Source organism: Condylura cristata, unplaced genomic scaffold (genome assembly GCF_000260355.1).
Source record: "Condylura cristata isolate star-nosed mole 26May11 unplaced genomic scaffold, ConCri1.0 scaffold00007, whole genome shotgun sequence".
In the NCBI taxonomy this organism is placed as follows: domain Eukaryota; kingdom Metazoa; phylum Chordata; class Mammalia; order Eulipotyphla; family Talpidae; genus Condylura; species Condylura cristata.
The window spans coordinates 54,952,908-54,980,635 of NW_004567108.1; the positions used below are offsets into that span (position 1 = coordinate 54,952,908).

General features: G+C 40.1%; 1 protein-coding gene across 2 annotated transcripts in view; it reads left to right on the forward strand.

Moving 5' to 3' along the window:
- Positions 1-27,728, forward strand: part of OXCT1 (3-oxoacid CoA transferase 1) — a 132,305-nt gene that overhangs the window by 19,784 nt on the left and 84,793 nt on the right. For both annotated transcript variants that reach the window (XM_004678348.2, XM_012721890.1), the window contains exons 4-7: positions 974-1,109; positions 3,097-3,246; positions 7,604-7,710; positions 10,585-10,645. In XM_004678348.2, coding sequence (XP_004678405.1) covers positions 974-1,109; positions 3,097-3,246; positions 7,604-7,710; positions 10,585-10,645 — 454 coding nt within the window. The remainder of the gene's footprint in view (positions 1-973; positions 1,110-3,096; positions 3,247-7,603; positions 7,711-10,584; positions 10,646-27,728) is intronic.

The following is a 27,728-nucleotide window of genomic DNA, read 5'->3' on the forward strand; positions in this document are numbered from 1 at the left end:
TTCTCAGTGCTGTGCTTTAACCCGCTGCGCCACCAGGGAGGGCCCCTTTATTTAAACTTTTTTGGGGAAAAGCTTGACTGGAAGAGAGAGGTAAGATGACTGAAAATGCAAAATTAGTCATTCAGTGATTACTGTCTTGTTGCATTGACTCCTTGAATTTATTGGTGTAACTTGCATTGAAAAAGATAACAGAAATAAATCAGAAACAAACTTAGAGACCTTCACCTAATTAAAACAAAGCCAATATTTTTACACTATTTCTAAGGAAAAAATTACCCTCTGACTTAAGTAATAGCCATTTTATATGTTATTTGACAGATATATCAAGTTATTCTTCCACTTATAACTTTTCCACTGGCTTACAATTACTTTTCTGATTTAAAAATGTTTACATGTATGCATCTTTTTGAGCAAAGTAGTTATAACAGAGGGAAAATGTTCTTAGTTATTTTTCACTTGAGTCCCTTTTTCAAAAGCATGCTTTTTTTCTCACTCTTAAATATGAGGATGTCTCCTCCCGCTTTGAGAACAGAAAGTGTTTCTCCATCCAAGCCTTCCTTTGGGGTCAGTCCAGGTGGAACTGGGTCTCATGTCCATCTTTACAGATGCCGCAAGAGCTGAGGGCAAGAACCCTTCCGTCTGTGTTCCTACCCTCCATGTGGTGAAAATGATGAAAGATGTGGATATAGTTGTGGATTGATAAAGGAATTAAATAATGGCTGCACCCCTTTCTGCCCAGATAATGGGGGGGGGGAAGTCACTGAAATGGTGTGTGCTTCAGTTTCCTCAACTGTAAAGTAACAGTAGCCTCCTGCAAGGCTCTTTGGGTGGTCGGAACTGAGAGCAGATGTGGTCAAGTGCCCAGAAGAGGGGATTCCTCTAATTCAGTAAAAGTGCATGTTGGGGGGAGGACAGGTGACCTCGTTTTCTATCAGATGTTCCTTTTCTGTAAACTGCTTTCTTTCTGTTCCAGGGTTGATAACTTTGGCTTGGGTCTCTTACTTCAATCCCGGCAGATAAAGCGCATGGTCTCTTCATATGTGGGAGAAAATGCGGAATTTGAACGACAGTATTTATGTGGTGAATTAGAAGTAGAGCTGACACCACAGGTAAGAATATTTCTTTGCTTTTTGTTTGCAATCTTTTTCATTTAAAAATTGTCCTTTCTCCCACTATCCACTTTTCTGTGCTAGAGAGACAAGGCAGAGGGATGCTACATGCCAAAGCAAGGCATTTGGTTTGCAGGTGAGGCCTGTTGAATACTAGAAGATCAGTATTTTCTGTTACTTGGCATTGAAAAGAAGGTATTTTTAAAGAATAATATAATAGTTTATTTTTACATCATTTTGTGCCTTTTTTCCATCTCAGTTGTAATCCCCTAATCCCCGTGGGCTTCCCATCACCAAATCACCCATATGCCATCACCATAGTCCAGTGCACTTTCCCTCCCCACCCCCAACATTTTGGATCCCAACTCCATCCCTGTAAAATGTCTCTGGTATATAGTTGTTCATTATTATTGTTATTATTATGAGTGAAACCATCGGTATGGTCTCTTTTTCTTTCTGGATTGCTTCACTAAGCATGATCCCTTCCAGCTCCATCCATGTTGCTGCAAAAAGCATGATTTGATCTTTGAAAAGAAGATATTTTTATGAAAAGTATCTAGGACAGATTTTCAAGTTTGATTCTGCAGTGCGCATTGTGATGTAAAATATGCAAAAGGTTTGCTGAAAGGTCTGAAGTTGTCTTCAGAGTCCCCTCCCAGTTTTTGGGAAGAGCCCAGGCCCCCAGGGACCTCATGCCACTGCAAATCACTGCACTTTATCTAGCAAGTCATCTCTCACTTTCCATACCATCTCCTAACCAGCCCAGGAGTTTGTCTTAAAGGAAATTTTTTGAAACGTTTCGGTAAAATGGGTATGTACCTTTGTGTTCCATTTGATGTGGTCTCTCAGACTTGGCTTTATTTTTATCGACAGAAACCATTATAGCCGACTGTGTCTAACTGGCAATAATGTCACGTAGCAGAATTTTTAAAAATGTAGTAATGAGATCATAGCACCTGCTTGTCTTGAGAGGGCACAGCTGGGGGTTGTCCTTTCAACAGCTTTCACTGTGCAGCCATGGTGCTCGATCACTCCCAGGAGGGCACTTGCTCTCCAGCGTGGCCCTGTACCTGGTGTCCATCCAATGTCCATTTAAAGGGGTTTGAAAAAAAGAAGAAAAGGCATTTTGTCTTAGTCTGTTCATGCTGCTGACAGAATACCTAGGCTGACTGAAGCAACAGATATTTCTTTCTCACAGGTCAGGTGGCTGGGAAATGCAAGGCCAAGCTGCCACTGATTTGATGGGGGAGAGGGAGGAGGAGGAGAGAGAAAGAGAATTTGTGTATGGGTGCGGCATGGGGTCTCCAACAAAACAGAGTCCTACTGGATGAAGTCCCTCTTGTTAAGAACTTTCACTTTAACGATGCCCACAAAGGTTCTGTCTCCAAGTATCGTCACTGAAAATTAGGGCTTCAACATAAGGATTTTGGAAAAATGCAATTGATTTAAACACATGGAAAGTAGAGTGCTATAGAATATGATGTCAAAGCCAGTAGGATAATTGGGTGCTGAGAGTGTGGTTTCATAAATAAGCAGTTGCAATGTGGAGTAAGAATAGAGAGGTCCTGGGGAGAATGGGATCAGAACTGGGGTGGGAAGAGTCCTGGGCTGTGGTGATGGCACACGGGTGAACTGGTGTTGGGAATTACAACTGAGATGAAAAAACGCACAACGTGAAGAATGATGTAAAACATCAAAAATATTATAAAAATAATTAAAAGAAAAGAAACAGTAGCAGACATTAAAAGAAGAAGAAGAAAAAAAAAAAGAATAGAGAGGTCCTGTCTAGCTGGGCAGTAATTTTTTAAAACTGATCTTTTAGCACACAGAGTTATTGAAATACACCAGTATCCACCATTAGGTGCTGTTTGGAGTGATATAAATAAATACAAACAATGGAGTAGGAACCATGTCTGTAACTGTTCTAGGTCCCAGAGAGAAGGATGCTGACCGAACTTTTTATGGCGGGTTGGTTGCTTGCTTGCAGGGCACACTTGCAGAGAGGATTCGTGCAGGCGGGGCCGGCGTTCCTGCATTTTACACCAGCACGGGCTATGGCACCTTGGTGCAGGAAGGAGGCGCCCCCATCAAATACAACAAAGATGGCAGCGTGGCTATTGCCAGCAAGCCCAGAGAGGTAAAAAGCAGCCTCATGCTGTCACACTGGAACTTCTTCCCCGTGGGTTCTGGGCACACTCCCTGTCTTTCACTTGTATAAATGTGGTAGATAAAATATCTAGTTAAAATTGAGCATCTGCTAGTAATTAAAGTCACACAGAAATACCAGAATACGTAGACGAAACTGTAATCTGTATAAATGTGTGAGTGAGGATTGGTTATGTGAACTAATGTTGTAGTAGCTTTTAACACATTTGGGAGCATTTAGCATAGCTTTCTGTGCCTATGTGGGCCGTAGAGAGGATGTTTGCTGTACATGGTATCACCTCTTTATGCCCACACTCTCCTGGCTGTGATCAAAAGGCTTGAAAATCTGCCAAGGAAATCGAACGTCTACACCCTTGCAAAGCAGGGAACAGTTCTAAGTACATCATGGAATGAATAGAGAGTTCATAGATGTCCTTTATCCTTTATTTTGTCAATGGACACACTTGCTTTTTAGATTGAATAACCTGTTTTTATTTAAAGTGCTGGGTTGGATGGGGCTACCTTTCTACTGGGTAACTTCTTCCATGATCTTTACATATGGACTGGTTGAGATACTCAGAATTGAGCTAATTTTAAAACCACATGGACTTGGATTTGTAGTTTGACCCTTCTTCCCGCCCCCATCGTTCTAAAAAGTTTACACAGATTGCAGATACAGAAGCCTGTCTGTAGAGAGGTGAGAACTTAAGTCATCAAGGGACCTATTATCACCACCTGCTGGGATGTTAGCTCTGCAGATCAGAGTTTTGAGGGAAGATAAAAGGTCATTGAACAAGGCTCCCTGATGTTCAGTGTCGTCTCCAGCTGACTTCCATCTGGAGCCTTGCCTTCCTGCTCAGAGTGACCTGGATTGACTCACAGCTTGTAGTAGCATTTTTTCATATTCTGTCTTGCTTCTTTCTTTACTGCCTACTTACATTTGAAAAGTTTTTGGCAAAGTCAAATACAGGAGCCTAATTTATTAAAATGGATCATAGTTATTGTAACAATGCCTAGAAAAAGTGGGTTATTACTTCGAGAACACGCCAGAGTTGAAGCGTTAACTCTCCCTGGGAAAACAGAACTAGACTGTCCTGAACACCTGGAGTCAGGTTTTTATCTGAATCTCACTGAGAATATGACAAACAACTTCTTGAAATGATTCTTGTTGGCTGTTTTCCATGGTTAGGATGGGGAGAGGTTGAATGAGTTTCATAATTAATGATATTTATTAAAGCCCTACTCTTTGCCAGGCCCTGGTCTAAAAGGGATGCTCTCTAGATCAGGCCACTTGCTAGAAGGAGCTGAGGAGAAATGAAAAATCACACACACGTCGAGTAGGGTAAGAGCAGAGAAATGAAGGGTAGCCCAGGGGGCTGCGTTCTGGGTCAGGTCAGGAGAGACCTCTCTGGAGGCTTCATAGGGCAGAGACCTAAGTAGATTAGAAAGCCGAGTGGGTGAAGATCACAGGGCTGTGCTATGGTCAGAAGGAAAAGTAAGATAAGGTACGGGGCAGGCTGGGCTGTGTGTGGACCGCAGGGCTGTGGGGCTGGAGGAGAGCAATGGTCAGGTGCAGGGTGGGGGTCGAGGAGTCAGGTAAGTGTGGCTTCACTAATTGTGGCGAGAGAACCGAACCAACGGAGAGCTCTGACTAGAGGTGGGGGATTTTGAGGTGATCTGAGTTACATTTTAGGAAGATCCCTGCAGTTGTTGGGTACTAATTTTTTTGTTAGGGGCCAAAAAGAAGCAGTGAGAAAGATTGAGAGGTGGTTGTATGGATCCCAGTGGGAATAGAAGGTGGTTTCGCCTTATAGGTGGTTAACAGTGGAATTTGTGAGAAGTGACTGGAGTCAACAGGATTAGGCGTAAGGGCAGACAGTGTGCCCAGGTGGGGAAGGGCAGACCCTAGGGCTCGGTTGGGGGGCTGGGTGCACTTGAGTTCCACTCAGTCAGACTCCAGAGGGAGTGCTCAGGGACTCCCGCTCAGGGGAGCTGATAGCTAGGACAAGGACTTTGGAAGCACCAGGATCTACTCTTTGCACCTGTGGGACATGATGAGTGGTTAGGCCTGGAGGACTGAAACATCTCTTTGACAGTTAAAGACTGGGGGGAGAAGGAGCAACAAAGAAGAGTAGTGAAGAGTATCTTGTGAGTGAAGAAATTAGGGGAGTTTGGTGGGTTTGAAAGATGAGGGGAATTTTACAAAGCAGGGAGTGAACAGTTGGGTGATGGAGGACCAGAAGGTCACTGATGGGCTCGGAAGCAGGAGGTCATTGGCCACCTTCAAAAGGGGGTTTCTGTGAAAGTCTGAGTTGTGTGAACTCAAGAAAGGAAATGATGAGGAAGTGGAAATGCTGAAATCACAAATCTCAAGTAAGCATAACAGCTAGTTTGACAAAATTATTTCCTTCCCTGTCTTTAGAGAATTGCTAACACTGAGCAATAAGTAGTATCAGGAAATTATATAATTGGAACAGCATAATAAAAGGAACTTTTTTTTTACTTTGTTCTGGGATAGCATATATTTAGTCCAGTTAGCTAGATCTACATGTGGACTACTTAGCCATTTTCATTATCTTGTCAGCTATTTTTTTGAAATACCTCAGACTTAAAAAAACCCCTGCATATTTATGTATATAGCAATAAGTATATTGCATATAATTTGTTTACATTAAAAGACCTTTGTGTACCGATGACTTCTAGGCTCAGAAATCTTTTCTAGAAGGAAAGTGGGATAATATCTTCAAAGACCTGTTTTTAATAAAGGATTTCTGTTTTGAACGAAAACTACCGCTTTCTAGAAAGTGCATGCAGTTTGCCCACTAGGGGGTGCCATAGGAATGTGGAAGGTGTTAGCCTGTAACTGGCTCTTCCTGTGGACTCATGGGATGGGCTGCTGATGTCGAGCCCGCTTTTTTGTTTCAGTTTCCAGAGCTGAACCCCCAAGAGGAAAACAAAGGAGCTTGATCTCAGGGCGTAATTTTGCTTGGTCTTCTCCCTACACCCAAGTTTGTAGTAGAATTAAAAGGCCATAGGCAGCAGTCCTCGGCCCACCTGTGAGTATGCAGGTGCTTCTTTCTGCCCACTCTCTCCCTCTGCAGGGCAGCAGCCTCCCGCCTGCCGGTGACCTGTACCATGCCGAGACCTCTCTGCACTGACCTCCCACAGTGGAGGCCACTCTCCTAAGATCATCTGCCTGCAACCATGCAGGTCTCTCTCTGCAAACCTGTCCCTTTCGGGGTAGCTCTTCCTGCCCGCTTGTGCCTATGCAAGTGTCCCATACTCCTGCCCTTTTATCTAATAAACCTTCTCTTTAAATAAATAAAAAAAGAATTAAAAGACAATAAACATAAAGCATTCCATTAGAAAGAGGGGAGGATAAATGGAATAAAAAATGTCAGTTGTTTGGTGATGGAGGCAAACTAGACTTTGGGAGAACCTAATATGGACTTTGAAGATATTGATATGTAGGACTGTATGCCTGAAACCTGCATAATGTTACAAACCAGTGCTACTTCAATACACATTAATGAAACAAAATTATATTACAGAAGCATTCCATTAAATCAGTAATGACGGAAAAGGTATAATAAATTAAAGTACTCATAGAAACATTAGAACTCATGTAGTACCTATGAATAAACCTGACATAATACAGAAGTAATATCTATAAGGGCTTTGATATGTATATGTGTGTGTATCATGAATAAAGCTTTTATGCTAAAATTATAAAACTTGGAGGAGGTAACACTTCTGAAAATGTTGGCATACACACACACACACACGTATGTATTATATAAATACCCAATGTTCAAGGATGGGAGGGTGTGGCATATCAGTTCTCTCCAAATTAATGTACAAATTCTAGAAATTTCAATTAAGTTCTCAGCAGGCAATAGAGTGGGCTCAACAGGTGATAGATTAATTAGAAGGGAAGAATGGATTCTTATAATTTTTTTTCTATGTATAAAAGCAGTTCATAGGTTATTTTATGCTATGGGTGTAGACTTTTCTGGGGTGGAAGGAAAGGGGATATTTTCATGTTCAGTTTGTAAGCCTTTATACACTAATAATAAAGCAAATACGCACACACGCAGTCTATGCCTCAGGCACATATGACTGGCAGCTCCTCAGCTGATGCCAGCTGTCTTGACGCAGAGGCTTGGCACGTAGTATGCTCTTGGTCCTCCCTACCATCAGTGTGACTGAGTCCTGGTTGCTACCACTGCTCCTTCTTAAGGTTTCAGGTGAGAGCCTTCTCCCAGGCTCTTCCCTGCCTCCACCAGCCCACACACCAGTCAACCAAGACCCATCCCAGGCCTTGACCATGTCCTTCTTGTCTTCTGCAGGTGAGAGAGTTTAATGGTCAGTGTTTTATTTTGGAGGAGGCAATTACAGGGGATTTTGCTTTGGTGAAAGCATGGAAGGCTGACCGAGCAGGAAACGTGATATTCAGGTACAGTGGGGTTTTAAACAATATGGATGGAATGCATTTCAGCAACTTTGTTTCTTGAATTATGGTCACAAAATGACGGTCTTGGTGTGTTTGCTATTTAGAAATATGTCCCGCTGCTCTGTAGGCCTTCTGGTGTGACATTGGTAGTGGGTGGAAGGGTGGGGTCCATTCTGATTGGTTGGCTTTCTGTAACACCTGTTAAATATGTGATTCTGGATACTCGCATGCAGACTAGTTTTTTTCCCTTGTGTATTTTCGTCACCAAGACCAGTTACAATGTAGAGACATGGTAGGAAAACCTGACAAAAGGAGTTATGCTGAATTTTGATATTGTTGACCTTCGTGTCTTAGAATGGAAAGCTATTGCTATATTTAAGTCTGTTATTTTCCAGTCCTGTTGATATTTAATGACACATAAGAGGTGCTATAGAAATGCTTAGAAAGTTTCTAGATTGAGAAGCTGCTTAACCTCAGTAATGCTAACTTATCTTGTTACTGCCTATGTAGCTACACATCTTAAGCCACAGGCTTAATATTTTCAAGATCTTCTGATTTCCACTCTCCCCTCAGCAGTGCACTTCGTCAATCTGCCTGTTCTGCTCCCCACGCTGTCTCTGGTGAGTCCTCTCACCGCCCCTGCACCTCTGGCCTGTACCCCAGTTCTGTATGCACAAATAAATACATATAATATTTCCATAAGTTCTATAATTATTATATATATATAAACATTTATATCAACATATAAAAACACTTTAGGAGATTGAGAGAAAAGGAGCTATTTTCATGTTCAACAACTATTTAGAGTCTTGGATTTGTAGATTTTATTACTTTTTGAAATTTATGCCAAAATGTTTGTTCTTGCAAACTTCACTGTTTTATTGCTGAAATAATTTTTTTTTCTTAAATTGTCATTTGCTGCTCTAGTTAGCTATGTTTTATCTTTATCAAATGCAGCTTTAACGCAATCACAAATTCTCAGTCACCCCTCTCCTGTTGTTTTTGTTTATTTCTGATGAACTTACATTAATTCTATATTAGAGCTCTTGAATTTAACATTTTTTGAAATTATAACCAATTTTGGTAATCATGGAGGACATTTTATACCATGCTACCTTATTTGACATCTTGGAGTAATGCTTGCAAAACTTACTTGATTTTTAGAAAAGATGGATGAAAGTGTATAGTATCAAAATGGAAATGAATAATTTAAAATACTTCCACCAGTATATCTCGTGCTCTGTATCTGGCTCTTTCAGCTAAAGACTGAGGAGTATTCTGAGCACTGACTATGCCTGCGGTTATTGAGCATGATATGAAGTGAAAATGTTCATCTCCAATGATCAAATGACCTAGACGCTAAAATACTGACTTTTAGGACTTACTTCATGAACACGGGACAATTGGCACAGAGGTCTGTCCAGACCTTCCCATTTGACAACTCTACATTTGGAATTTTTTTGATATTGGATATCTGGTGGAATCCTGCATGAAAGTTTACCTGTCCTTATGCGTATTCTTGAATCCAAGTGAAATCAACATTGGTGTTCTAAAAGTACTAGTGAAACATAGCTATGACCTATTTTCTTTTACTAAAGAAGTTTTCCTATCAACATCCACTCAAAAAGCTCTTAAAAGTACATTTCAGTTTCATGCTTAAAAGAAGTATATCAATTTAGGAGCTTGGTAGTACAAAATATCAGAAAATTGGCACTTTCTTGAAATCAGGGTCTGATGTGGTGTCGTACTTTAAAAAATCTCATTAGAAATTGGTGCACCACAGCTGCTTTGGGGTGAGTTCTATTCCCGCCCCGGAGGTGACCCACATGGCGCGGCAGACCTCTCCTGACCTACCTGCAGCTCCCCTCAGCAGTGTTCTTCATCCATCTGCCTCTACTGCTCCTCACTGTCTCTGGTGAATCCTCTCACTGCCCCTGAACCTCTGGCCTGTATCCCAGTTCCGTATGCATAAGAAAAAAAAGAAATCTTAAAAAAGAAATTGGTACACCAGAGTGATCTTTATAGGCAACTCCCAATTGCCAGAGAACGTTTCATTTAATTTCAGCAATAAGCTCCTCTTTAATAGAGAATATGATTATTATACCTTCTCATGCAAAGCACTTGCTACTTTGCTTAATAATTTAACAAAAGCAAATTTAGTGATCTGTTTAACCATAGAAACAAAATTGGCATCCTAGTTAAAAGATTTAGGGAGATTAATTTTTTTTAAATTTTATAATGGTTTATTTTTACATATTTTTGTGCATTTTTCTGTCTCAGTTGTAGTCCCCTTGGGTTTCCCATCATAGGGAGATTAATTTTAAATAGGCTAGATTTATTAATATTCATTTTATTTTCGGCATATAGCCTGTATGTTGAACATGAAAATAGCTCCTTTTCTCTCAATCTCCTAAAGTGTTTTTATATGTTGATATAAATGTTTATATATATATAATAATTACAGAACTTATGGGAATATTATATGTATTTATTTGTGCATACAGAACTGGGGTACAGGCCAGAGGTGCAGGGGCGGTGAGAGAACTCACCAGAGACAGAGTGGGGAGCAGAACAGGCAGATTGACGAAGTACACTGCTGAGGGGAGAGTGGGTGAGTCAGGAGAGGTCTGCCACGCCATGTGGGTCACCTCTGGGGTGGGGTTTGAACTCATGCTGAAGTGGCTTTAGCTTCTTAGTGCTGTGCTTTAACCCGCTGTGCCACCAGGGAGGGACTGGAAAATATTATATACTTTTTAAAAAAGATTCACAGGTTTTAATTCCTGGAAACTCTATTTATCTATTTATCTATAATTAAAACTAAAAGAGATGCTTCTTATCTTTTGACTTCTTTCTCCACTTTCTCATTTCCCAATGTAGGAAAAGTGCAAGGAATTTTAACTTGCCGATGTGCAAAGCTGCAGGAACCACAGTGGTAGAGGTAAGAGAAAAGGTTATTTCCAATTTTCTAATAAATTAATTTTTTAAAATTTGGTTTTAGGTGTGAGTTCCATAAAAAGTTCAAGAATGCATTTGTTTTCTTGGGGACAAACAATGACAGCAGTTTTCCTTGTCTGTGGAAGGATCTATGTGAATATGCTGTAGTTGGGACCTGCTGCAGCAGGAGCCTTGAGCTAGCTAGACTCAGGAAATAGATAGCTCTCTTTGGAAATCGAGCATGAGGCCAACTAGTTTATAAAAATTCTTTGGCACTTGAAAACAGACTCTCTTGGGTTATATTCCAAGGTGAATTTCTGAATGTAGAATCCCAGGCAAATAGAAAATTGTAGCAGGAAAAACCCACTGTCATACTATGCTGGAAACTGAAAATTCTTTAAGGGAGGGGGAGAAAGGTACCGATGACTGCTCTGATGTGGTTCAATTGGAGCAGTTGAATTGGGCATTGATTCTACTTCAGATATGTCAGGGTCAATGTTCATTTCTAGGGTCAAAGTTCTGAGCTAGAAATTGGTGATTTGGCTCAAACCTGCCACTTTGTTTATATATACTTGCCCTTCAAGGAGACTTCAAAATGAAGATCACCTTAGTGTCAAAATTCTCGTGGGTATTTGTGTTAATTTTCCTCTCCGATGGCTTTTAGAGCCAGTCTTGATAGCTGAACATGAATATATGTTCTTGACTTTCTCATGCTGGTAGTATTGCAAGTGCTTTTTTTTTTTTTTTTTTTTAACATTAAGGTATTTTGTTAAAGTACTAACTTTATGCTTAATTTCTGCATAGCATATTAGGTGACTTTAAAAATCTTGTCACTGGGGGTATTTCATTTGATACTTAGGTATCAAATTCCTTGGGTAGCCAAGGAATTAGTAGAGGCAGATCTTAGCATTCAACCTGGAGCTGAGGCATTGCAGATTCAGTTTGAGGCCTCCTGTAGGCTTGAGGGCTGGAGATGCTACCACCTTGGAGGCCTGTTGAGATTCAGATGAGGTCTGGATGTGTGGGGGGCAGGGGTTGCTTGGGGGAAAATTTTTTCTCACCTGTTTCCCACTGAGCTGCAGCTGCCACGCCCAGGCCCAGGCAGGAATCCTTTTCCTTCATAAATTGCTCCATGGTCTGCAGGAGCTACCAAGGAGGCCATGACTGAGCTAGAGCACTTCCATCTCGGCATGGGACGCCAGCGCTGCCCAGTGGTTTGAAAGTAATACCAGGTGCTTGGTTCTCACTAGGGGACGGGAAAATGAGCTAGCGGCCCTGATGGGGGAACAGATGCCGTCTCTTCTGGGGTCTGATGTCCTGAGAAAGACCAGGACAGAGGAATAGCTGCAGGCCCTCCCAGAGCCAGGATAGGCCTGTGAGGCTTTTCCCGGCAGGAGAGACTGCTGTTCCTGCAGGCCCACCCCAGCTTCTCCTCCTGCCCAGTCCTGTGTATGTGGCATCTTTGATCCCTCCACATGCGTGTCCATGAAGGTATTTCATGGAGGCAGTACAGCAGTATTTTTGAAACAATCAAGTGTTAGAGTTCTATTCTCATCTTGGAAAGTGGAATGTCTTATTTTAAACTTCTGGTTTATGGTACTTTAAACCCAGGCATGATGATTTATTTTGCAATACTTTAGGAAATTTGCATTTTAAATGGATAATGTGAGTTACTTTCTGTGGGATCTTTTTTTTTTTTTTTAATGTATTGAGTCATCTTAATGACCTGCCATAGCACACACCTGTAGCACTTTTGAAGCAAGGCCTTTAAAGCTTAAAATAATCAAAAGTTTGACATTTTTGATTTTATGGACTCGATGGCAGACTCTTGTATTTATTTCTTCTTTGTGCTCCAAAAGGCATTATGCATTATCCTGGGTGAAGTACTTTTTTTCCCTTCTTTCGTAATCTGGTTCTTTTAATCCAGTTTTACTTCTTCCAAGAGTAGAAGGTGTCCCTCTAGTATCCGGGAATCAGTGTAGGTCTAAGAAAATTTAAGTTCTTTTCTGGCATAAGGGAGAAGGAGATAAATATCCTTTAGGTGAGTCTGCAAACATAATGGAGGTTATCCCGGGCAGACGGTTCTCGCCTGTCACAACCTTCTCCTGTTAGCCCAGGACACTGCCTGTACCACCCAGCGTGGCAGCTGCTAGCTCATATGACTTTCAAAATTTCATTAAAGTCAAGTAAGGTAAAAATTCCATCTCTTGTCAGTAATCACATATGGCTAGCAGCTACTATGCTGATCAGCATAGACATAGAACATTATCATCAATGTAGATGATTTATTGGGCTGCTTAATTAAAAGAACAAGAACAAAATGAATTTGTTGTCCTAGTTCAGGAATATAAACAAAACAGCTACTTAGGCAATAGGTAAGTCTGCCTCCTTCCTCCACCTCCCATCCCCCCGTTTTGACTTTGTGACTTTTGTCTTATTCTGAGTCTAGTGAGCACCTAGAACACCTACTTCTCTTCCACGCTGGTCTTATGTACTCCATTATCTGGCTGCTAGGGTTCTTTTAATTCTTCTCGTCTTTAATTCTTGTCCTGTTTTATTTTATGTGATTCTCTCATGGCTCAGATGATTATGAGCTGGTCTCTGAAGTGTAGCATTTAACAGGAATCTTCAGAGATCATCATTTACTCACATATTCTGCCTGTCTGCTAAATAGTAACAATAACTACAGCTATCATTAATCAAATAGCTGTTGTATATAACGAATATGCAGTGATTAATATACATCATTATTATTTTTTAACTGTTCAATAACCCTATGAGTAAGGAATCATTATTATCTTTATTTTCCAAGTGTGGACTTTAAAGCACAGAGAAGCTGAGGCACATACCTAGTGTCACACAGCTAGGCAGTTCTAGGATAGAACCTTAGGAAGACTCAGTTCGAAGTGTCTGCTTTATCATTTATTTTATGAAATGCTCTCAAATAATCTTAAGTGAATGGTGATTCAGTTCTTGAAAGGTATTGAACTTTTGAAGTAGTCCATTTCAGTGCTACTTGAAGTAAGCAGAGAAGGAATTTTTTTTAAACAATGTATCCCTCTAGTCCTGGCTTTCCTTGCCCATTATTCCAACTACTGTCTTCTCTCCTGCCTTGGAGGTGACTTTGAGATAAGCATCACTGGTGACCGACAGCCTGATGGGTTCATTCAGTCTTTCTCTGAGACTGTGCTCATTTATTGTGTCACCTCTTTGAATCTTGCAGCTTTTCACAAATTTCCCTGACCTTGGTGACTGAATGTCTGTGTTAGTACTGCGGTGCTGTGCTTTCTGTGGTGGTAGCTAAGTAAACAGCGACTCCACCTTACACTTCCAACAAGGTAGCTAAGTAAACAGCGACTCCACCTTACACTTTCAACAAAGACGGTTTTCTCGGTTTTCTCTTGGGTAGGAGGCAATGGAAGAATTTTTAGTGGCTAACTCTGGGTGGGAATCTGTCTCCCAATGCCCCATGCCAAGTCCCTAGTGTTGCATCTTGTTTACATCCTCCACTGGTGTTATAAGGAGGATATGACTATAAATTTCAAAAATAAATGATTCCCTTAGATACTGTACATTTTTTTTTTAGGACTTAGAATCAAGGTGGGAAAGGAACATACAAGTGATCTGTTGCTTTTTTGGTTCATCCTTTCTTCCCCAATAATTTGCAGTAAATGTTTTATGCCAAGAACTACTGTTTATCTTCAGTTAAAGAAAATATCAAATTTTCCTGTTTCTAAAAAAGGGGAATGTTGCTACTTTTGGGAAACGTTTTCCTTTTCAGATGTGTTCTTGTGAGTGTCATGATTATGTCTGTTTTCCCTTTTCTATTTTATCAAAACCAGTGTGAACAGTACATTTGTGTTTCTTAAAACCTCCAGCTCTGTGTTTTGCCACCAAATTCTGACAGTGAATGCTGGCTGTGCCTTCCCGCTTGTTAAGGAACTGGCTAGTTACTTGGGAAAGTCGTGCAAGTGGCTGCTCATATTTGCACACATGCCAGAAAGACATTTCTCTTTTTAGCCCAGACAGTGTTATTTCTGGACTGCTGTGTCTTTGAGTGGGAGAAGTCTTTCCTGATAAACTTCACAAGTCCAAGTGCAGTAGCAGCCGGGGAGTGACTCTCAGCGTTGTGCTCTGTGTGTCTAGTGGGATGCGAGGACCGTCGTGTCTTCCTGGGGGGCTCATTGGGTTCTTCGAGGGCTCCTGTAACCCCTCGCCCTCCCTGTGAAGCCCCGTGCCAGCCTCCTGGAGCACTCCCTCCATCCTGGGTGGGAGATACACCTGGAGAGTCACCTGTTTCTACATTTTTTGTAAAAGCAACTGATAATAGAAGGCCCTCCTGGGTAGGGGGTGTCAGGAGCCCTAGAATGGTTGTCTCCTGAAGACAGCATGGCTTGCCTGTGCTTTCAGAAAAAGTCCTCTGACTCAGCCCCCGAAGGCTTCCTGGGACTGAAATAGCCCACTGGTTCTCAGGCTTGTGCCCTGCCTGGTGCTGGGAGACAGCAAGTTTCTTTAAGTCCTCTTCAACTATTTTAGCTAATGCCAGCTTTTACTTAAAACAAGTATACTCATTATCATGACCTCAATCAAGTTATTTTTATTGTGCTTATAATATTTTTATATGTTTACTTCTGAAAAAATTGCTTATATTGTGTTTGATGCACACAGATACTGTGCATGTTGGTCTGGGTTAGGAAGCCTAGTAACATTAAATAAACACCTGTGTAAACACCTGTGATCCCACCGCCTCAGGTCAGAAGTTGAGGATTGCTCATCCTCATTGTCCTGCACCTGCTTCTACAGAGAAGACTATAACATTGTGTTTTTCAGTTCTTCTTCTTCTTTTTTTTTTTTAATCCAAGTCATAAGGTATGCACAGATGGAAAGTTCTTTCCAAAGTGATGTCTTAAACCTTTTCGTTGCAAGAGCTAAGCTCTGGGAATGGGGACTTCTGTGTTGTATTAACACCTGGCATCTGCCGTTGCTCCTTGGGAGATTAATCAGAGGATGAATTTAGGGGTATGCCTGTTACCCTGCAGAGCAGCCTATGTTGTTGCTTACTGGTGCGTGAGGAGAGGTGATAGGTGCCCTGAACATGCCGGTACATGTTTTTGTCTCGTGTTGAGGGACAATGACATGCAGCAGGGGAGCAAGACGGCCTTCTGAGCACATCACCCAGCTCCAGAGACTCCCCCAGGCCCACTCCTGCCCATTGCACCCCCTCTCCTTCTGTATTTTTTTTTAAAGATTTACTCATTTATACAAACAATTGGGGTACAGGCCAGAGGCTTTGGGGTGGTGGGAGGATTCGCCAGAGACAGAGTGGGGTGCAGACCAGGCCGACTGACAAAGTACACTGCTGAGGGAGTAGCAGGCAGGTCAGGAGAGGTCTGCCACGCCATGTGGGTCACCTCTGGGGCTGGGGACTGAACTCATGCTGAAGTGGCTTTAGCTTCTTAGTGCTGAGCTTTAACCTGCTGTGCCACCAGGGAGGGCCCCTGTATTGTATTTAAACCAGCACCAGATATTATATCTCAGTGATATTACCTTCTAAGGAAAGTTCAGTGAGGCGCGCACACCTGGGCACCCTTCTGGGTTGTGCAGATGTTGCAGTGAGCAACACAGAGAAAAGCTCCTGGCCTCACAGAGTTCACAGTCTGATGCTTCAGAGGACAAAAGATACAAATAAATAAAATCAATAATACGTAGATACTGATAAATGTGAAGGAGAAGCACGAAAAAGGACATGAAATGTCTGGACAAAAAGTAGCAAAAATCTTCCTGAAGAGGACGAGAAGAAGCGTGCTTGGTGGTGGTAGGGAGCGGAGTCGGGGAAGCCCGGGCCTGTGAAGGTGGAGGTGGGAGCTCTCCTTGTGGTGTGAAAAGTAGGATGGGCTACTCCTTGCACCGGGCAGTGGGCTGAGGGTCTGACAAGAGAGTAGCTTTCTTGAAAGTAATGCCAATCTTTTTTTTTTAGGCTAAATGAAATATTTCAGTATTTATTTCATTTTGTAATAGCTTCCAAGAGATGATTAGGCCTAAGTCTGTCCATAAAACGATGCAAATGGACAAGACTGATTTTGAGATCGGAGCCTCCTGACTTTTGTGACTCTGGCCCAGGCAGGAGAAATTTATATTGCTAATTCCTCATGCTTTATGTTAGAAGAGTTGATCAAACTCTTTACTTTGCACTAGAAGATGGGGATCACAGGACTTAATCACCCCAGTGGAGCCTGTGAACATGCCTTCACCAAGAAGGCCATTAATATACTAGTGTTTCAAAGACTTTGCTTGTCCTCTTTCCTCTGAAGAAAATGAAAACACCTAAAGTGTTTTCTTTTTTTCCTTTTATGTTTCTTTTTATTTTTCTTAAAAAAGATTTATTTATTTGTGCATACAAGAACTGTGGTACAGGCCAGAGGTGTAAGGGTGGTGAGAGGATTCACCAGAGGCAGATTGGGGAGCAGGACAGATTGAGGAAGTACATTGCTGAGGGGAGCAGCGGGCAGCGAGACAGGAGAGGTCTGCTGTGCCATGTGGGTCAATTCCTTGGCTCCAGAGCGAACTCATGTTGCATTTGTAGTGGCTTGATGGCACTAAGGCTTTAACCCCTACACCACCAGGGAGGACTCTCTTATGCTTCTTTTCCTTTTAATCTTCATATTGCCAATGCCATATGATACACAGTTTCACCAGTAGTGCAACTCAGAATTTTTCCAAGACACTGAAAAGGAAATACATAGGTATAAGCAAGAAAAAAAGGGAAAGCTTTTATCATATAAAACAAAAGCTTGTGACCACAATAAGACACTCTAATCTTGGAGAGATTCAGTCTCAAGCATTTGCATTCATACATAGGTAGCCACTTGTCACGTCTGCATGGAATTCATTCACACACTGAAATCTCTGATTGACATGTGGAGACTTGATATTTATGAGAACTTGGGTGAAATGTCAAATTTGGCATTTATTGTACAAAGCATGACACGTTAAAGTCACTTCACTGCACGTCAGCGTTTACCTGGTGCAGCTCTCTGCTGCAGGTAGTTAGCCTGAAGAATGAGGACAGCAGGAGACTGTTTATCCCAGCTCTCTGTAATTCACTCTCACAAGCCATTTGAGATGAACTTGCAACACAAGTTCTTTTTTAAAAAAGGGTGGGGGGAGTAAGAGAACTGTTTGAAAGAAAAAGAAGGACTCTCTCTTCTCACCTATTCCCTTGAATTTTGAGAACCCTTGATCCTAAGGCAGAACGATCCTTAAAACAGCATTAGCATTCACATGAATTTTAGCTCTGTTAAGTATGTAATATCATTATTTAAAAATTTCTTTTTACTATAGTTTTTCAGTTAGACAATTTTGTTCTTGCTTTTGAATTTTGTTTTTAAATTAACTCTGAAACCACTCTGAAGAGTTATCTGTAAATTATTACTGCTATAAATTTAGCTATATCTAGACTGCTTTGACAGGTAGGCTTATAATGTTCTTATATAACTAAACTAGTTGAACTGATTGATTTTATTTATTTTAGAGTATTGAAGTATTTAAAAACAATTCATTTTCTTGAATTTTCATGCAATGTAACATTGTTTTGAAAATATTTGAATGCTAATGAAGATGCATTTAATGAGGACACACTGTCTTCATTTTGGCAAAGTAAACTCAGTGATAAATATATTATTAGTTAATACTTGCTACTTCTGCCAAGGAAGCAGCAGATAAAAAATAAGCACAAACAAAAACACATGGACTTTGTGAACGCCTACTACTAACTTTACAGAATTTCTTTTCCCTATACTCTTTTGATTACTATGCATATTCTTACTCTAATGACCATTTATACCCAGGAGAAAAGTAGAATAGAAATATGGCTTATTGATGATAAAAATATATTAAACCAAGTGCTAATCCTGACATTTTATTTCTTGTTGCTTGGTAACAATGCTGCAACTATGCGAGAACATTCCATTATCTCAGGTACAATGGACTTCATTGCATTGTGGGGTAGAAATGCCAATTACAGCAAGTCATTTGTATGCCATTATCCTTACAAAATTTTGGTGCTATTTTTTATTGTTAGCACAGAGAATCTAAAAGAACTTCATTTTAATAATATGTCCCCCTTTTTTTTATGGATTGGTGGATTTTATTCTAGCTATTTTTGACATTTTGACTATACGTCTATTTATAATTTTTGAGGCTTCACAAATTTGTGTTTTATCAACCTGTAATGAATAAACCTAGGCTTTTAAGTTTCATTGTTAACATGTATATTTTAAGTGATGCTTCTTTAGTTCTCAGTCATCACCTCTTGTTCTTGACCATCTAGGAAGGGAAAAAATGATCTACGAAGTATTTTTGCCTTATGAAAGTAGTCAGATCACATCTCTCATTGTACTCTAATATGAACCACTCTGAAGTGGTTTTAGTGCCTGCTTCAGAAAAAGAAAGCCTCTTGAACAAGTGTGATTTGTTTTAAATGAAAAACTAACTCATGTTGTAGATCACTGTCTACATTCTATATACTTTTAGCTCACAATTATTATTTACAGCAAGGATTGATAAACTATAACTCATGACCTGTTTTTTTTTTTTTTTTTACCACTTATGAGTTAACAATGTTTTTTACACTTTAAGGGTTAAAAAAAAGAATTTGTGATAGAGACAGTATATGGTCTGTACAATCTAAAATATTATCTGGCCCTTTACAGAACAAGTTTGCACTGTGTGAATTACAACATCATTTCCATTGTTGTAGTCTGAATATATTAAATGTCCTTAAGTTTTATTTCTTAACAAACCAGTGAACTTAGGGAGAAGTGAAATAATGAGCTTGAAGAAAACTAGTGAAAAATTATATAACATGAATTTGTGTAGAAGTAGTGACATGACCATGCAATTTGTAGCCATTATTTGGTGACCGTCATGAAGAAGGAAGGTCATAAGCCACGACCTGTTTGTCTTGCCACTGTTGCTTCATTTTCTTGAAAATTATGCGCCTTTGTCAATACATTTGACTTCCATATAATCATGCAATCAGTGGACTCATTTTATTAGTGCACTTTCTCTTTTTGCCTATTTGACTCATCTCATATTTGTGGTTCAGTTTCTCACAAGCACAAATGCACACAGGCAGGCAGATGGCAGTCTCCTGGGGTGTCTGGGTGAGAACTTCTCTATCTTGGCCCTGGCCTGCCCATGGCTACAGCTCCTGCTGGCCCAGAAGCCTCAGAAGTGGTCTGGAGTTGGCGTTGTGTCCTTGGAGTTGGGAGGGGCTCTGTAATGTCCTGCTCTCCACCCCAATCCCCAGTGAGGCTGGATCCTCAGCAGCCTACAGAAAGGGAGGAAGAGGAGTGCAGAGAATTTGGGCATGGTGGATGATTTACTTAACACTCTGGGCTATGGTTTTTAGCTATTTTATGTTTAGTCGGGACACATTTTTAAGATGTATCTATATGTTTTTTGTGGTTGTTGGTAAAATGTGAAATCAGGATGTTAAGGGGGGGTCACACCCATCCTCTTAAGCAACAGAAAAAAACAACCAGCAGAAGTGCACTGTGGTGACAAGATACAAAAGTCACTTTTTAAAGCTGAATTTCCTTATCTCACCTTTGCTGTAAACACAGGCTCAGAAAACTGCATTCAGTCACCTTTCTGTTGATTTCTATTTGTACAATGCTTGCCGCTTTTTAAAGCACTTTCCTATTGTCATGTCTCATTTGATCCAGTGAGATAGGAGGAGAAACAGTTTTATTACAATATTATAAATGAGAAAACCGAGCTATGGATAAGTTCTGGGGGTAGATCATGGGAAGCTGAAGAGTTTCTTGAGGACACTTGTTGGACTTGATAATCCATGTTTGACTTGGCTTCACAGCACCGAGACTTTAGTGTTGAGTTGCTCATTAAGAAGAATTATAAAATTTCAAAAATGTAGGCATGCTGGCATTTATAGAGCCTGGACTTTATAATTTAAGTGCATGTGAAAAGGTTGAGATTTTAGCTTAGGTGTTGTGTATAGGGTGGAATTTTGTGGAGGTGTGAAGGGTGGCGGGGTGGCTAGGTTAGAGACTCAACCAGTGGTTCAGACCAGAGACTTGGGGCTGAGCGATGGCATGGAGATGGGAGGAACAGTAAAAGGGAGATAGAGTCTTCTGGAAGAGGGATTGTCATGCTTGTCAGAGCCTTGGATATAGAGGAAAGGCAGGATTAAGATGACTCCTGGACCGGCTGTGAGTGTTGGGGATCACCCACTGAGGTGAGGAAACCCTGGAGGCCTAGCTCCCGTGGAAGGAGAGAAAATGAGAGCCCCATGAGGCTTGATTGGCTTGTTAGGGTTTCAGGTGATGTTGCAGGTCCAGAGGGATGTGTAATATGTTAGTACTCAGATGAGAGATCTGAGAGGGAATTTTACAGTTGAGAATAATCCATGTATGTTTGATTAATTAGGCATGCAATGTAAAAGACCATGGGAGGAGAGAGGAGCCTGAGGAGACTCTGTGTGTGTGTGTGTGTGTGTGTGTGTACTACGCATTTCTTTGAAGTAGAAAAGAATCTGAGTATAAGAATTAGATTTTCTTCTCTCACTACCATTGTGATCTTGTACAAAAATCTTTAAAATTCCAGCTTCTGATTGACGGTTTCCTGGATCTACATTGAACCTAATGGGCTAGGACATTTCTAAGGCTCCAAAGTGTTGTGTTCTACCCTTGATGCCTCCCGTTGCTTTGGTTTATGAACCTTAGATTGCTTCTGTCCTAGTGCTGATGACTGTGGTCACTAATAGTGGGTAGCAGCAGGCAGGCACCACTCCTGACCTTATTCCTGCCTTCCACAGTTCTAGAGATTCAAGGGAATGGAGATTCCATAATGACCCTGATTTCTAAAATCTTAGTGCATTATCAGAGAACTTGCCTAGATTGTGTTTGACTTATTTTGACTGAAAATAGCATTTGTTACTACTTTGGGCACAAGAGAAACAAAATGAATAGACGACCTCAGATATTCAGTGATGATTTATGTTCAGTCATAAACACACTACTGCCTACAAACATCACAGGGCCCATGAGTCCAAAAGCAGATCTTTTCCATATTTCCTGAGGATGGTGCACACGGTGCCATATAGATAAATTAGCCTGTGGGTGTATTCACTGCTTCCTCACGGAAACTTATTTATTTTTTAAAAGATTTATTTATTTATTCATACAGAACTGGGGTATAAGCCAGAGGCACAGGGCCAGTGAGAAGCTTCATCAGAGACAGAGTGGGGAGCAGAACAGGCAGATCAATGAAGTACACTGCTGAGGGGAGCAGTGGTATGGTCAGGACAGGTCTGCAGGGCCATGTGGGTTACCTCCAAGGCAGGGGATTGAACTTGCACTGAAGCGGCTGCTGCCAGCTTGTGCTGCGTCCTAACCCATTGTGCCACCAGGGAGGGCCCGGAAACTTATTCTTACTGAAAATTCTTACTGAATTTTCACAGACTCAGTAAAAAGTATGTTTTGTTTTTCTTTGTTTTTAGGTGGCTAGGTTTGAAATAGTTGGTTGATTTGGGAAAAATAAGGAAAGATTAAAAACCAAGAATGATTTTACTGTGAAAATGTAAAGGTTTTCTACTCTGAGGTTCATTCTGTAAAGAAACCAAGACCACTCATGTTCAAGAATGTAAGTCACCTTCACCTTGAGCCAACTTTGAAATTGTCACTACAGTGTTGCTGTCACCAAATAACTAATCCGTGTTCAACCAGTTGCTTTGAAGAAAATTATAAATCCAAATTTCATGGGAAGGAAGTTATAGAAATGTGAAGAACCCTATTGCCTTTTCTGGCCTTTCTGTGAAAAAGAGCTGAGTTACGAATTTAAAGAAGCTATCTTAGTTTCCTTAGTAATTGTGTTTGAAAGAATTTGTTTTCATTTAGAATTTCATTTTAAATTTTCAAAAAGCTTTGCTTTTTGTTTGCTGGCACAAACAAAACTGGGGAAGAAAATTCATCATTACCAAACTCCCATTGAAATACAGGGGTGACTATAAAAAGTTATAGGATTAATGCTGTTGAGTTTGGAATTTTTGGTGTAATTTAAATTTCTTTCAGTTTGAGGGATTTGTAAAACTTGTTCATTTTGAGAATTGGTATCACAAAAGTGGAATTAGACTATAGAAAAGGAGGTATTAAATAGAATTTTAAAGGCAGTTCCACAAATCAGCTCCAACTATAAAAAGTATTCTAGCTGCTGTTTTATTTATAGATTTTTTTTCAATGCTTTTGGCAATAAGTTTATGCCCTAAAAAGTTTTCACTTATTTTTCTTCTTTGCTGACTTATATTTTTAATGTGCTAAGTAACATTTTATGTTGCGGTTGATAAAGGCTAGGGTTTAGATTAGAGGGAGATAGGCAAATAGAAAGAAAACTTGTTTTCATGAAGTTTATTCTCAGGAGTAAAAGGGTTATAATAGTAAAATGATCAAGTAGAATAGATACAGCCAAGGTATATAACAGAGTGTCATAGACTTTACAATTGAGATATTTTCACAGTGTCAATAGCAGGTAAGGGAATTATAGCCAAATAATAATGAAAACACAGAAACAGTTCAGTGTATACCAAGCACTTTAAGTCACTAATTAAAATAATGCAATGAGGTTTTACTATTCTTATTTTATTGAGAGGAATGAGGAGGTTTAAAAAGCATTTTCAGTAACATAGTATAAGACTGAGAGTTAAGATATAAACACATTTCTTCTTGCCTCCAAAGCATATGTTCTTATGCACATCAAGGATGGTTAGGTATTGTTCAAGGTGCATTTTGACTTACACTTTGTAAGATTAACATTTTTAATGTTTTATTACTTCCTTACTGGCAGGGTCATAGTCCTTTAGTTAATTGGATTTTTAGGTCAACTAAGTGTAGCTCTATTATGTTAATATTTCTGTAAACACAAAATTAAAAATCATTCAGTAATATTAACCTCTTAAAACTCGTAAAATAGAATAGTCTCCTAAAAGCTATAAAACAGGAGCTCTCACACTTGGAAAGCTAGAATGAGGTAGAGAGTGCTATATGGAGGCTTTCAACTAACATAGACATTTTAGGACTCTGTATAATAACTACTGAAATGACTATAAACTTAAAAAAATAGGTACTTCCAATTTCTATTCTGGTATTAGAAGTCACCCCTCATATCCTTACTGTAAGGTTAAAGGCTGAACAAACTGAAAATCAGCAGATGTAGATCCAGCAGAGAATTAAAGTCACAGAAGAAACCACTGCCTCCAAAATTGGAGCAACAGAGACCGATAACTTATTGGAGCAGAACTCTTGAGGAAATCTACACTGGTGTAGGAAACACCAATGACTTAATGGTGACTTAATCTGTACAAGGTTGAGGGTTAAAACCTTCAGATGGCCCAGTCTTGGGAAGGGGGCACACGTGCTAGAGTTTTATCTTCAGGACCCCTGCCAGGCTCTCCTCATGCAGACTGGAGAAAAATTTCCTCATGCTTTTGGCAGGAAAAGGGGCAAAAGGAGTCATTTTGAAAAATAGTCAGAGAATTCTATTCTCATTAACAAGGGCTGTCCTTTAAGAAACTTTTAAAATTATATATAATAGTTTATTTTTACATCATTTTGAGCATTTTTCCATCTCATTTGCAATCCCCTTGGGCTTCTCATCACCAAAACACCCATGTGTCATCACCATAGTCCAGTGCATTTCCCTCCCCCCCACTGTTTTTGATCCCATTCCCCACTCACCCCCACAAAATGTCTCTGGTATATAGCTGTTCATCATTATCATTATTTTCTTGCCTGTTCCGTTATATTACTGCTGTGAGAAACCATCCTGTATTTTTTTTTTTTAAAGATTTATTTATTCATACAGAACTGGGGTACAGGCCAGAGATGCGGAGGGTGAGAGGATTCACCAGAGACATAGTGGGGTACAGAACATGCAGATCGACGAAGTACACTGCTGAGGGGAGCAGCGGGCGGGTCAGGAGAGGTCTGCCTCGCCATGTGGATCTCCTCCGGGGCAGGCAGGCGGGGATCGAACTCATGCGGAAGTAGCTTAAATTATACGGGGAATTCAAGGTGAATATGATTCATATTCTAGGGGCTCTAATGGAAATAGGGGGCAGTGTGCAAAAGCAGATGCTATTTTAAATAGAGATGAACACTATAGGAAAGAATCTAAAGGAAATACTAGCGGTCAAACTACTGTGGCAGAAATGAAGACTACCTTCATTGGGCTCATTGAAACACTACAGAGCCAAGGAAACAATCAGTGAGCTTGAAAAAATGTCAGTAGAAACTTCCAATACTGAAATACAAAGAGAAAAAAGAACAAAAAAAGAGAGAACAAACTAAGAACTTTGACGGTCATGAAAGGCAATACCATAAGGGAATTATAGAAGGAAAATACCAGAAGAGAAAAAGGAACAGAAGAAATACATGCATATGTATACATGCACACAGATACTTTAAAAAAATTTTAAATGATTGTTTCTAAAATTGGTTCACAGCACTGTGTAGGACTGGGGAACAGGTTCACACCTCATCTTTTTAGTTATCTGTTGCTGGACGCTTAGATTGTTTTCATAATGGTTTTATTATTGTAAATAGTGCTGTAATGAACATAGGAATTATAATCCCTTTGATTTAGTAGGTTTATTTCTTTTTTTTTTTTGCAATATTTAGATAAATGCCAAAGAGTGGAATTACTGGATCTTATGGTATATCTGTTTTTAATATTTTGAGAAACTTCCATACCATTTCCCACAGTTAAATATTTATTCAGTATTGACCAAAAAACCCCACCAACCTAGAATTCTGTATTCAATGAAACTATACTCCAAAAATAAAGGGAAAATAAAGATTTTATCAGGGAACATAAATTGAGAAAATTTGTTGCCAGTGGACCTTCTTTCCTAGAAATGTTTTTTTTTTTTTTAAAAGATTTATTTGTGCATAGAGAACTGGGGTACAGGCCAGAGGCTCAGGGGCGGTGAGAGGCTTCACCAGAGACAGAGTGGGGAGCAGAACAGGCAGATCAACGAAGTACACTGCTGAGGGGAGCAGCGGGCGGGTCAGGAGAGGTCTGCCTCGCCATGTGGTCACCTCCAGGGCAGGCGGGAATCGAACTCACGCCAAGCGGCTTTAGATTCTCAGTGCTGTGCTTTAACCTGCTGTGCCACCAGGGAGGGCCCTCCTAGAAATGTTTTAAGAAAATTCCTTAGAAAACTATAGAAAAGAGGAAGAAACAAAGTAAATGGTATAGATTAGATAATTGGGTCTATATAAAGAAAGGGAAAGCATTAAGGACTAAATGAAGGTAAGTAAGGTATTTAGAGGATTTCAAATTAAAACAATGAGATAGCACTAAATGCTATTAGAGTGGCTAATGTCCAAAATAATGACTACATGAAATGCTGGTGAGAATGGGGAGCAGTCTGAACTCTTGTTCAGCACTGGCAGGACCATGAAATGTTACGAGTGCTTTCAAAGACAATTTGGCTATTTAACAAGACTAAACATACCCACACTACACAATCCAGGAGCTGTACTTCAGCAGTGGTACCTGCTCTCCTGATCATTTCCTGAAAAATGAACAGATTCCTGTTTTTTTTGTGTCCATACAATATGTACTGTGTACTTGTTCATACCTGAATCTGAGCCACTGGTGAACAGGACACCTGATTTCCTGTGTTGTCCCAGATGTCTAACTACTCACCTTGGGACTGTGGGCTGACTTTCATAAGGAAATAAAATTTTTATTCTTTCAAGAAGTTCCTGCATCTGTGACTATGTACAGATAAAAAGAATACATCTCTTAAATATGGGATATGGGTAGTAGACTAGAAATCCTTTTTGCTGCACGCAGTGTCTAATTCACGGCTCACCAGAATATCAGGTTATTGCTGCCAGTGTTGTTTAACCATGACTATTAAGTCTACAAATTATGCAGATTCGTGTTATGAGATGCAGAATTACCTTAGATAATTCCACAATCTAATTGTTGAGCTAAGACTCACCTGGAAATTAATTGCATCTAGAGTGCTGGGCACTAAATTTAGCAACAGTCTTGGAGATGATGGTTGTTGTGGACTGTGGGCTTGTGACTCTTAACCTGTGCAAGCCCTTTCTATTTTGTGGCCATGTTTCTCCAAGTATTTATGTCTGTCCACTTGTGATGGAAAGACAGGACTTTAGGCATTTTACATTCTCACCCTTGAGTCTCAGGTCTGACATTTAAGTGATGATGGGCCAAAATAAGATGTAGAGTCACTTCCTGCATTGCATGAAGGACCTTAGTGGAGGAAGTGGAATTGAACATCTCTTGGTTAGATTTCCTTTAATTCCTATTAATACACACAAACGCACACACACGCACACACAGATATATGTATATTTGGCTTTGTTGGATTAGAATAATTTGCCTTTCTATCATTACATAAAACATTAAGATCATTTTTGTAGGTCACTGAATAGTCTCCCACAGTGATAGTTTATTATTTACTTTCACATTTATTTTTATAATTCAACAGTTGGACTTTTATGTTAACATCCCTCTCTACTCTCAGTAGTGCTTTCGCGAATGCCCTTGTTTTCTGTGCATTTTATGTGGTGAAATTCCTAGAAGTGTATTTTTCTTGGGGGATCAAGAAAAATGTGAATCAACATCTTAAAACTTTTATTAAGTATTGTGTAATCGTTCTCTAGAAAAGTAATTTCAATTATAACCTTCTATTGACATGTTCAGGTGTGGTTTTGAATGGTTCTTGACAACACTGAGCTTCTATTTAAGTTGTGTCGGTGTGTTAAAAATGCAGCCCTAATAAAAGTCTCAATGACATTCTTCAAAGAAATAGAAAAAATATTGATGAGATTCATATGGAACAACAGAAGACCTCAAATAGCCAAAACTCTCATGACTAAGAAGAAAGAGATTATAATCCCAGACTTCAAGCTATACTACAAAGCCATAATAATCAAAACTGCATGGCACTGGAGTAAGAATAGGCATACTGCCTAGTGGATTCGGGTAGAAAACCCAGATATAAACCCACAGGTTTATGGGCTGCTAATCTTTGA